This window comes from Diadema antillarum, unplaced genomic scaffold (assembly GCF_040938485.1).
Source record: "Diadema antillarum isolate AM-2024a unplaced genomic scaffold, OU_Dant_1.0 seq00001638_RagTag, whole genome shotgun sequence".
NCBI lineage: Eukaryota > Metazoa > Echinodermata > Echinoidea > Diadematoida > Diadematidae > Diadema > Diadema antillarum.
The window spans coordinates 294,830-309,126 of NW_027272344.1; the positions used below are offsets into that span (position 1 = coordinate 294,830).

Genomic DNA, 14,297 nt, shown 5'->3' on the forward strand with positions numbered 1-14,297 from the left:
AACAAAAAGAGAAATAATTGTCTAGATGTAGGGTAGAGGAATCCTTTGATGATGAAACTGTAAAACTAACCAGGAGGATGGGAGTGATACATATGCTGTACTTCTTCTTCAACCACAGCATGTCGATGACCAATCTATCCACATATTGCATCTGCATCTCTAGAAGGTTCAGTCCTTTTGTTGCTCACATGTGACTTTTTAGAAAATTGGTTCTTGGAGGCTGCACAAAGGACTTGGCTTTTCATTTTGTTTGAAAGATCTCCAAGATTTATGAATCAGCAACTGCCTGAATGGGGGCGGGATTTTGTCCTCCACGGGAGCAGATGTAACTAATTCAGATTTGAATGTCCTAATATCAGGTATATCAGGAATAAATTGCCATCTTCCATTTACATGGCATTAAAACTTGGTGATTGCTGCAGAATTTAATTTTGAGGAAAGGCATACATCATCTCTTTATAGGTGCTATAGCCATGTAACCTATTGAATATGACATTCTGGGGGATTTCTGATACATATCAAAAGTAAAGGGGTTCTACTGTACCAGTGAAGGGAAAAAGAAGAAAATTAAAGACTGTACAGAGCGATACCCTGCATGTCCAATGTCAGGTCATATTAAAGACATAGAGGGTATTTTAATGTTTAATGTGTCACTATGGATGCAACTTTCTCACAGCTTCCTTCAAAAGCCTATAAGGATGGCATGCTAACAGTAAGCTTCAAACTTTACACTCCGGCAAGTTTCTACCTATTTCAATTCCCGTACGTCAAGATGCATATGGAAAGCCAGTCGCAAGCAACTTAAAACTATGTTTTGTTTTGTTTCTTTTTTTTTATGGATGGGCACAGAGAGAAACGAGAGGGCAGGCCTTTCTTTTTCCCCCATGAGCATTGCAGAGAAGACGAGACTTACCCTTTCTTTCATCTTCAATTTCGTGGGGGTACCTATGTCTGGATCTGTAACAGGATTCTGTCATGTCTGTGTTTAATATTCCATTACAGGTGTGCATGTGCGTGGGTGCAAAGACAGGAATAGGAGGGCAGGACAAAAAGAGTTTACATCACTTCTGGACTAGGTTAACTTTCAACAACAGCGAGATTAGCATGTATCTGGGATTTTTCATCCCCATTATGATTTCAGGAGTGAATACGAGAGGGAAAAAAAAGAACAACACAAAGTACAGCTTGGTCAGAAAGCCACTTCTGTATGACAGAAGTTTTCTTTCTAATCTTACTACTAAAAGAGAGGAGATATCACTACAAACTTGATCAATGAAAACCAGAAGGGCATAAGTCTCAAAAAAAAAAAAAAAAATCTATGGAGGTAATATTTTTCTGGTTTTCAAGTGAAGTATGTAAACTGAGTGGACATAAATAAACCAAGAAAAGTAAACAAAAAAAAAGTACCACATTTTCGATGAAAACGGACATGGGTTAGTTAAGACAAGTGTCGCGTTCATCTAGACTGTAAACAGTAACTTTGAATGTGACTACTACGATGAGTTATCACATATGAGGTGAGAGTGATTTTGATGGATGTGACGTATGGAATGCCAACTGTGCCACAGCATTCAGGCAAATATCTAAGCGATGTCAAATGAAAGGGCAAAGAAATAAATTTGGTGTATCATAACCTTCACGGTTTTGTGAGGTTGAATAATCATCATTACCATCTGTAATGAAGAAAATACATATGAAATATGGAGAAGAGTAAGCTGGGACACAAGCATGCAGAAATCTAATTTTCCAGAATTTCTATGAAAAAAAAAAATACTCATCAATAATGAATTGATAGCTCAACCACTATTAAAAGCTGAGGCAGGACAGTAACATTGGAGCCATTTATATTGTTTAATACTGTTTTATGGGATACTTTAATCAGATTTACAGTGAGCAGAACAATTTGGAAGTTAACTGATTTTACAGTCAAACCATTAACATTTTGCATTCAAACCCTTATTGTACATGGTTAGAATCTAAGCAATTTGGGGTTTTTTTCCCCCTTTTAAATCGAATTCACTAAATCTCTTTACATGCTTCTGTAAATAAACACTTAATACATGATTGGTCAGCCACCGCATTCAACTTGGCAATTTTTTTTTACCTTACTGAGTCCATCTTCAGAGAACTTCTTTTCAAAGTATTCTGTAATCTAGACATGCTATTAAAGGTCAAGAAAATATGCTTCTCCTTATCCTTAGGGTGATAATTTGGGCAAGGAAGATTAATCAACTTTAAGGGATAAAAAAAGAACTTAACATTTTTCCCACTTTCTCAGCTAGACAGAGCAAAAATAAAGGTAACTGAGAGGTGTTGAGAAGATTGTGAACTTATATAAACAAACAAACAAACAAAATGACAGATATCAGTAATTGGAGAACTTTGAACTTTAGTGTAAAAGTGCAACACCCTCTTCACTGGTATTATTTCTCATGCCATGCTCTTTTAGAAATAAAACAATTTCATTAGTCAGAACTACCTCAACATCCTGTGAAAACTTGAAATCAAATTATATCAAGGCACATGACATTTTTGTAAAGTGTCAATACTCTTTTAAAAACAAAGTCCTATTCTGCACATGTTACCAAAGGACACTATCAAGGTGTCAACGTTTCTGCACTGCATTCGTGCTTTAAAAGAAATAACAAACAAAAAACAAATGCATTTGTAAAAATTATTGTCAAATTAAGTAAAGAACAGAAACATGTCCTACTATCAAGTTGACATAAGGCGCAGAAACAAAGTGCTTGTGGAAATAACTGCACTCTACTGCATTCTGGCGTGTGCATGTGTTTGTATGAGTGTCACTGCACAAGTCTTCTCTCAGTTAGTTTGATATTCATTCAGATATCAAACAGTATTGGCAATCTAATGACTAGGTCAACATTAATTTCTCACTGTGATTATGGCCACTTTTCCATGTGCTTAAGATATAATTCATACAAATTTGCTTGCAGTTAATTATTATCCTAAAGTAACAGTGACTTGGATGTTCTAATGGATTTTAATAAGCTATTTATCCCTGGCTTAACATTTGCTCTGGTAACTGAAAATATTTGTAGCATATCTTATCAATTTACAGAAGACTGGTACTCCCTTAAAATTCAATGGATTCGGTGCATTCTTCCTCCTTGAAGTATGAAAACCACTGATGTTTGAGTTCTATATCATAATATGGTAAGTGTGAAAAATGTTCAAGTAGCTGTATTTTCACTTTCTTTACGAATGATTAGCTATTACTGTACATTTGATTTCAAAGAGACAATATCCCATTAAAATTCAGTGCTCCCACTGCTATGCATAAGGGTTTACAGTACAAGTGTTGAAAAGGCCAGATCACTCTTAAATAAAAGTATTATCATAGTGTGGGAGCGGTCAATGTTCCTTTGCATAATGGTTTGTCCTAAATGTCAGAGAGATCAGCTGGGGGCCATTTTATAAAGATTGATCTTATGATTGATCTTACGATTGATGAAATTAAAAAAAGATTATGCTCAATCTACTATTAACTTGTGCTTTAAGTCAAGCTTATTGTACGTATCTTTTTGAAACAGCCTCACGATTGATATCGATCTTATGCTCTATTCACCGAGTTACACTTGATAAATTGAGCGTACGATCAAACATAACTCTTCATAAAATGGGACCCAGTAATAAGTTCCCACATCTATATGTCCATGTCTACAAGTGATATAGATGTATACATCAATCTTGTTCATTGACTGAATGCTTCATTCATGGAATTGATACCCAAATGTAAATCAATAATCCATACGGGTATTATAAGAGGTTAATATCCTAGAACACACAATGTGTGATAATGTGTAGTGAAGTGACTGATGGCCAAGTATAGCTAAGTCATTTGAACTTACACCCCTATTAGATTAAAAAGAGAAGAAATGGGTATGAACGGTGGGCGGGTTGGGGGAGGAAGGGGATGTTAATGGGGAAAGTGGGTGATTTCAGTAGTTGAGATGACTGGGGGGTGAGGTGGGTTTACCTTCGTCATTGTCCTGTTTGTGAATCGACTTGAACATTTCCTTGTACCAGTCGTGTCTATTGTCTTCCTTTACATGCTGCAGATGAGAGAAGAAGTTAGAAAGAAACATACGTGAGAAATACTACTAGTTACCCCTTGTTTGAGGCCAGAGGCCTCATGGTATATGGCATGAAACTGCCGTATTTGGTGAGAACGAGCAAGGGATAGCGATTTTATCTGTTCGTGTGTAGATCCAGATGAATTTTGTAGTGTACTCTCGTTGGTAAATTTTCGACAAAAACAATTTACATTTCAGAAACATTTGTCTACACACCTCTTTTGCATTCTTGTCTTTCTTTCGTAACTGTTGCTAGCTATGGGCTCTTAGAAAATCTTCAAGTTTTGCAGCTGTGAAAGATCACCAACAACGAAAAACATGAAATACAACATACGTGTGCAGGGCAAGGACCTCATTCACGAAATACAGGAGATATTCAGAAGACGATTGACCAATGAGATTACAGAATTTACAATCACTAAAAGATCTAAGTATCTTCATCTGCTGTTATCACTTTTGAATCATTGTGATGGAATCACGATACATCAAGGTACTTTTGTTTAATCACTAACACAGACATTGAAAGGCCACATACCTTGCTTCACTAAATAATATTTGAAAAGACAGTCAAATAAATTCACAGTATCAGATCCATGAATCAATAGGTAGTCATATTCTATGGAGTGTAAGATGAAGTAATGTATTTGCCATTGCTTGATAGATACCCAAGATAATCAATTTGCTAACACACACAAAAATATGTGGCACTGTACAAAGTTAAAGCAAACACATCAACACTGTTTAAAAGGCAACCTTTTACACTGCAAATTTGCTCAAGCATGTCCTCGTCGTAAGTTGGAGTGATTTAAAACTTGCAAGTTTTGACTACCGGTATTAAAGCTGAAAGTTCCTGCACAAATCAAACATTGAGAGTTTTTATACTAAGAAGGGCCCCTTATCTGCACACGTCTCCAAACACATTTAATGCTCATCAAGCAATTTTTGTCAGTTCGAATGCAAATATAAAAAAATATTATTTTGTCAAACATAATTTCGAAGTTGTGTTTGGCTAATCACAGTTCAGAAGTGTTATTCAATCAGGTTGTGCTCGACTCTGGGTGCATGTTTGTAATTTGTACAGTTTGAGCCAAAATGCATTTAGAAGCACACATCAGAAGAAATTCACAAATAGGTTGTTTTGTGAGTCTGAAACCCCGAATCGACAGCTGATACGTGTGACCTATCCCGGGTACTTGTGTAGTCTTGCCCATCCAGGCACTTATTGGGTCATATATCATCACCTTGACGACAACTGCCCATCAGTCACCACAGTTACATTATTGTCCTCTCATACCTGTCTCAGACCCAGGGGCATTCCATCCTTGTCCCTCGGTCCTATGCCGTCGTATCGCGGCGCTTCGTGCTTCTTCACTGTCGACGAGTTCCTCGTCACATTCTGGATCGGGTAGAACGTGTCCGTGTGCACGACGTCGCCTTCCACTGTCTGCTTTTGGAAGAGCGCCCCCGGAGGTAGCTTGGTGGGGTCTGCAAGATGGCGTTTGAGAGGCAAATATCCATTTAAAGACTAGAAAGACATTTCAGATGATACAAACACTACACCATTTTTCATTTTTTCACTTCAAATTACTTCAAAATACAATTCAGCATTTTTGCTAATCAAAGTTTCCACAAGCTGTGGTTTGGAAGGGGGGAAATAAACAGTCCATGATCAGATTAGGTTTCACATTCAAACCCAAATTCACCTATGAAATCTTTGTCATATCAGTAACATTTTCACTCAGGGCATATCTTAAGTTTTTGGTATGCAGATATGTATTTTCAATTCGTATTGTTCTGGAAGTTTTGTGTGTATGTACATGCAAGTAAGTCTATGTAAGCTGCGCTTTTGCATGCACTCTTACCCAGACACTTATCTTCTTTTTACATGTATCATAAAATAAATGATAAACATTAAAAACTAATCTACCTACCCTTCCAATACATACAAATGATTACATACATCTGTACCTCTGAGGTAACTACAGGTCTAATCTACTTAAAGGTAATCTCAATGGAAACATATCACAGAATACATCTACGCACATTAGTTGATGAAGGGGAAAGAAATATGTGTATGAAGTGTTGTGGGTGCGGCATCAAATACTGAAGCGATGAAAATGAAGTGCATGTGCAAACTACATATGTACAAATATATGTTGGGAAAAATGTGGGACAAAGACACAAATTACCCATCTGAAATGGGACAGTGAACAGCATATTTTAGATTCTATACCTACAGTAAAGCAATACTATGAAAAAAAAAAAGATGTCAACCTTTACAGTCATAATGTATCATATCAGTCAGTCAATATTAATTTCCTTCTGCTCCCCCTCCCCCCCCCCCCCCCCCCCGGAAAAAAATCTAAATCAATATTACTCTTACATTTTTGTACAAACAAATTCCTTGAACTGCTTCTACAAGAATATACTCAAATTTGCAAATGTACATGTTTCAATAATATACTAATTTCTTTTAAAAGGTGTGAAGAATAATTGTGTTTGGCACATATTCATGGAATGAAACAGATATATAAATAGTGGCACATTCAATAGATATCTGTTAATACATAAATGATGTTGAATATTTTCTGATGTATCTAAATTGACCATCACAAAAGACAGATGCATAATTAGCCTACAAGTTTATCATAATATTTCTTAATTTTTTTCTTCGCTTTAGTTCTTTTTATCGCGACACACAGAACTTTGGTGACACAGCAAAGTTGATGCTTATACATGAAGAGACATTACAAACAAAAAGAATCACATCAAACGGGTATGCATTCAAAGACACTTTTCTATAAACTGCTTTATATACCACACACAACACATACATACACACAGACGTACACACACAAACACACACATACACACGCAGAGATGTGCCAGCTCTAAAATTGATGAAGTCTACCTAGTGATGTGGTGCACATTTACTACTCACTACTTATGAGCCGTGGGTGTTTTACAGACGCTCATATTGATACACTTTGGTTCTTTGATGATCATTACCCATCTCTCCTTCATTCCCTCCTTATTTCTCTCTCTCTTTCTCTCTTTCAATCTCTTCCTTCTCTCTCTCTCAATCTCTCTCTCCCTCCTGCACACGAAGCACTGTGCTAGCAACTCTACCTACAGTGGGGTGAACAAAGTTAAGCTTCATAATGAAAACTAGTGCTGAAAGGACATGAAACACTAAATACACAGAAAAAAAAAAAGAAATCTGACGTGACCAGAGCATGTAAATCTTGAGGTAAAGACAAAACACCATCCTTCAGCTTCCAGTCTTCACTCTCTCAATTAAGAAAAAAAAGAAAAATGAGTATTTCAGTGTCTTCCAGTTTTGTGTTTGAATACACATTATAAGCATTGCATTGCATAGGCCTTATAATTCTATCATTTCACTTTAGATTAGATCCATATCATATTCCTGATTTAACGCTGTTGTAGTTTTGTCAAAATTGACTGGCTGACTGAAAACTCTGGACTGTATTTCCAATATAAGAATCTCTTATGAAAACAAAGACAGCCAACAACTTTGCTACAGCGGAATTTAGATATTTCTATGTCAAGCAGATGATGCCGCTGTCAGTAAGAATTGATAGTCTCACTTCAAGGCACTGAGACTAATTCCAGAAGGCTGTCTCTCTTTGGGAAAACGGTTGTCTCTCTTTGGACGGATATCAAAGATCAAAGATGTCAGATCTATGGTGGGTCCTACAAATAAACATATCATTCATGCATCAGAATAAAAAGTGAGTCTAAAATTGTGACAGAATTTACCACCAGGTTTTTTTTAGAGAGAGATTTTAAATTACAATTGTAGCTTTTCACTCTATTGATGAAACAGGGCAGAGGAACCATTCTCACATGTTCCGTTCCAATGACAGATCTCAATATTTCGGTCCAAAATATGAAGGATTGATGACCCTTTTGAAAACAGATTTTTAGAAATGTCATTTTACAGAGCATTCTGATGGAAACAAATAACATCTTTTCATGATGTCCTACAACTAAACATATGACTACCTTGTAAGCAAATGTTCATGGCGTGAAAGCTTTTGGAAAGACTTGGACAGGATGGATGCTTTTGTTTTCATTGTTGCAGCTCACAAAATGAACAGTGACATTATGCTAACACAACGGATTTTGTAACATCACATTTTGCTCCTATGACACATCACTACAGTGCGCAAAGAACATTTTTCCCTTCTCAAAAAACATATTGGCTCAACAACACAAGTTTTGCCTCACGTCACTTCAATACACTCAGCGACATTTTGAATGTTTGTTAGCCTTCAATTTGTTTGTTTGCTTGTTTGTTTGTTTGTTTGATTGGTTTCCAGTGCAAAACAACAAAATCAACATTTACACATAGAAGACCAACTCAAAGTCTCACCAGTGATGAACGAGGAATTGTCATTGGTCGAGGAGGAAGGGGCGGAGCCTGGCTGCGTGCCCCATGTCAACAAGTCTGGGGCGACGCCCAATAGCGCATACATTAATTTAGTCGTTCCAGTAGCAATGGATGAGATTTAGTAAGAATGAGGGTGGAAATACATTTGGAGGGGTGCAAGGTACAAGGAGGAACAAACCAAAGAAGGGGAGAGATGATAAAATCAATGATTAATGAGCAGTAAAACTCATGGAAGTATAAGATAGTCAACTCAAACCTGTAACACAAATGAGATTGAAAAGGGGGATTTTTTTTTCTTCCAATAAATGCAAGCCTACTGAAGCATGGAGTAGCTGGTTTGGCTCCGACAACATGCAAAGTCATGCTAAAATCCATTTCGGGGGAAGAAATTTAGCCGCTCATTTAAAAACTAATTTTAACAACAACAAGACAAATGTGATACCCTAAATTACAAAAGAAATATGAGTCTGATATCATACATACAAATTCAAAGGCTACATAGGTTATGAAAATCTGTGACTGCAGATGATCAAAATCATCTACTCACACATGTTATCACTTTGGCAAACACTTTGTTATTAGGTACTTTTTAAGAATTACTTTCAACAAACAACAAATATACAACTGAATACAATTTTTCTTGCTGGTCTTATGAGTTTCTAATAGTCATGGAATGTTTCTTCTCATTACCTAAGATACTATCTGTGCAGGTGTATAAACCAATTGGCAGCAATATGATATTCTGAACAAAAGTTTTACTATAGATGCGAAGAGTGATACATCTTCATAACTTCCCCGAGTGTGACGAAACCAGATATCTCCATGCACCAGCTACACAAGTCCATGCCACGTTCAACACAAGTCAGTCGTAAAAATATCAAGTGACGACATCAAATCTCAACCAAATCAAGAATACACTTTTGCAATTGTAGCTACTGGGATATTTCCCCTCCCCTTTCCATCTTAAAATGATTTCAGATTTCCCAATATTGCATGGATCTTCATTTTAAAGACATCATAAAAATAACTGAAAGTTTAGTGCAACAAATGCACACTACAACAATGTTTCAAAGAGTTTTAATCAGACACAATAATACTATTCTTTACTTACTTGTACAAACACACTTTATCTGTTCTACCTTTCTATACCTTCCCAGTAATCTTACACTATGAATTTGTCAAGCATTATGTATAAAAATTTCGTGCTTGAATGGAAACTCCACTCCAAATTTCAAAGTTTGCTGTGATAAATGGAGCAAAATTACAATTTATGGATCAGTCAAAGCTCATCAAAACTGAACAAAAAGTTAGATTCTTATCTGTTTACATAAAAGTCATATCTGTCCCAATAACCTATGCAAATCAAATGAAGACATAAGGTCATGGCCTCACATTTGTTTTGTCAATATAAAAATCATTTGTCAGGTTTGTAAAAAAAAATTGAAACATGCAAAACTTTAAAAATTCATGAATTTTCATGTTTTCCTCTTATCTCTTCTGTTTGATTTCTTACTCTTGTTACTGAATATTAACAAGACCATGAATCAGAGTACGGTGTGTGAATCATTTTATTTTATTTCTTTATTTTGGGGATTTGATTATATTTACTACATACATGAATTACTGTATGCTTCAGATGTAAAGTACATGCATTGACAACACTGGTCACCCAACCATAAGAGAACAAGACTGATTGAAGACTGATTATCATACAGCCTTTATACAGGATTGCATTTCTAACTTCAGTCAACTACATTATCAAGGATTCTGGCTCACACTTTAAACTAAAAGGAGCAGACTATACTACCACATTCGAGTTTATTTCCAGATGTTAGACATTATCACCAATGAGATTACATAACATGTCCACATCAAATGTCTGTCCCCTTAATATATTTGTGGTTCATGCAATCCAGGCAGCTGACAGATACTTTCTGTAACTAGTATCATGTCATCATCAATCATATGCAGGGCGGTCGGAATTCTACTGTACTGCAGTATAGTCGGGTAAGCAAGTCTAACTTGAGCCAACTACTCCACAACTACGCATTCCACTTCTTCATACTTTGTAATGCTTACTATACTTGAGTCTGCCTTACGGACAGTTACTACTAATTCTGTCATACTCAGCTGAATATGCTAGGAAGCTTACTACTTCTATAAAATGTCAACTTGGCACTCAATAATAATAGCATCAATAGCCAAGTTTCTCGATGCTGGTCGACAGACAACTTTCCATGTTTGATCTGTTAGTTTGATTCATTCAGGTACATGTAGCAAGGGTGTGCACGGAGAAAGAAAACCCTACCTGTTGTGAGAGCACCGGATGAGCCCGAGACTGCACTGGCAGGGATGAAGCCGTATCCGTTGGGTATTCCATCATACTGCACAGGTACCCCTTGAGTGGTAGGAGGGGGTCCTCCACCGGAGCTGACTGGAGCCGGAGGAGCGGGTCCAGCTGGGAAGTAGGGGGCCTGCGTGGGGGGCGGTGGGGGAGGCGGTGCGTATTGGTCTTGTGAAGGGGCACTGTGCACCACCACCGGTTGCTGGGGGGACTTGGGCTGGGGGGAGGCAAAGCCCCGGGCCAGAATGTGGGAGGGGTCTGAGAGAGTGTCCACACTTAAGGGCTGAGAGGTTTGGCTTGGACTCAGGGGCGCAGCAGGGGGCTGGCTGGGCGGGGTCCATACTGCTGGTGGTGCTGACGATACCTGCATGGGTTTTAAATCAATGCAGATAAGGGGGTCTTGAAAATCCACATATCATAGGTTCATATTTATGTGTATAGACTTGATTATCAGAGAGGAAAACATTCAAAACAAAACAGCAAAGCTACAAATACAACACTCCACACATAAAATTATGGGACTGCATATGACACAGAAAAAATGTTCTAAAAAACACTTTTTCTGCAATATCAAACAACCTTCAATTTGCCTTGAAGAGAGAAAAAAAAACTGATGCTTCACATTTTGATTACCGATGATAATTTTATTAATACACTTTCTCACAAGTCCCAATTTAAAAAAAATTAAAGTATACTGGCTAAATATGTCGTGAAAACAACCTTTTTTTTCTTTGCATTTTTGTCCTTCTCTGTGATATTATACTATTAAATAATTATGCTGTTTACTATTGAAATCAACTCTCCACATGACCTCAATCAAATATGCATGTGTGCATTAAACAAAATTAACTGTATCAAGGCTGAATATAATTATGCACTTCAGGTTCAAACTGGATCACCACAACTCTTTAGGATGTAAGAGTCTTGATATACTTTAGAGGGATGGTATAGTTTGGGCTCAGATGGGGCTACAGGTTTCCAACTTTTTTGTTTGAAATACTGAGAAACTTCATATGAAATATAAAAGAGCACAAAATTCTTTGAGGAATGGAAAGTTGGTTTGATGAAAATTGCTTTCGTTGAATTGGATGAGATATAAAAACACAAAGAGGTCTTAATTAAAGGTGGGAACCACCTTTTATTAGGACCACTTTGTTTGCTTTGTTCTTGGGTATCTCAGCCATTCCAAAACCGACTTTCATCAAATAAACCTTGAATTTGTCTTTTACAATATTGTAGGCTTTTTGATATTTGATAAGTATTTTCTAATTATTTTGCACAAGTTAAAATCTGAATCCTCCATCTCAACCAAAATTAAACCATCCCTTTAACACATATTTAGTCTCACAGTCTTGGAGGACTGTAAAAGTGGAAATTTTTGCAGTGGTGATATTTTCACGCTAGTGTGAAAATAAAAGCACGCGAATATTTTTGCGTGTCATATGTTCCAGTAGTCGATGTCTTGGTTCCGCAGAATAAAAAACACGCAAGACTCTTCTTACCCGGCCAAGCGCGAAAAATTAGTCGTGCCAAAATATCGACTTTTACAGTAATCTGTGCTGAGGGCAATGTGTAGTTTAAACTATCTTTACATACTCCAGTTTAGTATTAAATGTACACACATCATTACGTGTTGCTGATAAGTGAACATTATACACAATGATGTTCAAACTATCTTTGCATACTCCAGTTAAGTAACACACACATAATATACCGTATGTCCCCCCCAAAAAAAAAATAAAATAAAATAAAATAAAACAAAAAAATAAAAATAAAATAAAAATTACAATGGAACCTTGGCAATGATAACTTTAAAAATAGTGAATCAATCCAAATACAATTTTAGGGTATGAAACTATAACTCATTACCCACTTCTGGCAGAAAACCCTATCCAATTTGCTTTGGTGGTCAAAGAGAAATGAGGCTTTTTGTAGAGCATATCAGGAATCACTTCCCTCCAAGTTCTGTCCATTGTGTTCACACATTAATATGCAATTCCAAGAGCATCAAGTGCTAAACTTGGAAGAATCACATCGACGACATGCTTCACAACGATTCACATTTCTCTGTGACCACTTAATCAAATCGAATGGGGTTTTCTGCAAAATATAGGTAAGAGGTTATATTTTTAGACCCTGAAATAGCATTCAGACAGTTTAGTCATATTGGAAGTTAACAACGTAAAGATCTGATTTTTTTTGGAGGGCATACTGTACAGTATGTGTCACTGATAAGTGACATTTTACACAACCACGTAGACAAGTATACATGTACACAGCTTACCGGTTGGACAGTGCTGGCCTTACTCTTGGGTGTCAGGTCTGGCCTGACCGACTTGAACTCCTTCTTGGGCGCCTGGACACCAGACGGGGCCCAGACGGGGGCCGTGATGTGACTGTCCGGGTTACCGAGGGGTGGCGGTGGCGGGAGGTCGCCATGGGCATCGCTAGGGGTCCACATGTCTGGAGAAAAGAATCACACTCTCAGTCAGTAACTTACAGCAAATGGTCAGTGGACCAAATATGACACTGACCATTAAATGATACCTCCACTTTCAGACATGCAGATTCAGCAGAACGAAAATTATAAGAATCCAGCATTGCAGTAAGGCTGTCATTGCATTCTTAAACGGCCAATGGACAGAATACACATGCACGCATTATTGATACAAGCATGATTCCACAAGTGCAAGAACTCAAATGGTCATCTGTGTAGCAGCATTAAAGGGTCTAAAGCCATGGGACAACTGTAAAAAAATCTTTGTGGACAGACATTACCTAGTATTCCTCATCTGTTTATCACCTGTTTAAATCATAAATTATACTAAATTATCTATGAAAAATGTGAATGGAAACTACACAAAAAGCATTTTTTATTTATTTTTTTTTTTTTTACAGAAAAGAAATCAGAAACACTCCGGAGAAGCTTTACGATAATATGAAGAACAATCAGCCATTTTCTACACATTGGCGTGCACTGTTCTGATGTTCTTCATAACAGAGCAGACTCGAATGTTAACTCTTTCACCTGAGGATTTTCAAAACTTTCTGCATGATCTAACAAGGAAATTTCATGGCAAATTTTGGATCACACTAGATTAATGAAATTTTCCAGTATTGCATGCAGTGTGGATTGCAGATAACCAGCTGGTCTTTAATGTAGTGTAAAATTTCTTTAGTTTCTGCAATATAAAAATAATGCTGATATGCTGAGAAAGCCAAGTATCTGTCTTCAAGGAACTCCTTTCTTAAGAATAGACCGCCTAGATATAAAATCTCCATGCCTAGTAATACACACTTCTACATTGTATCATAATATCCTCTTATATCCCATTATATTCGCATTACAACATTTGTAGATTATAATTCATGCAAGTCAGGAAATACTGTCTACACTATGGAAAAAGTAAGCTTCAATGCATTATCATGAGAGTATGATAAA

General features: G+C 36.9%; 1 protein-coding gene across 1 annotated transcript in view; it reads right to left on the reverse strand.

Annotated features, from left to right (window-relative positions):
* The window catches only part of LOC139711295 (uncharacterized), a 190,100-nt gene that overhangs the window by 87,342 nt on the left and 88,461 nt on the right, over positions 1-14,297 (reverse strand). Inside the window, exons 8-13 of the mRNA XM_071623200.1 lie at positions 13,140-13,318; positions 10,820-11,219; positions 8,494-8,568; positions 5,392-5,582; positions 4,001-4,076; positions 914-979 (exon numbers count right to left, since the gene is read on the reverse strand). Coding sequence (XP_071479301.1) covers positions 914-979; positions 4,001-4,076; positions 5,392-5,582; positions 8,494-8,568; positions 10,820-11,219; positions 13,140-13,318 — 987 coding nt within the window. The remainder of the gene's footprint in view (positions 1-913; positions 980-4,000; positions 4,077-5,391; positions 5,583-8,493; positions 8,569-10,819; positions 11,220-13,139; positions 13,319-14,297) is intronic.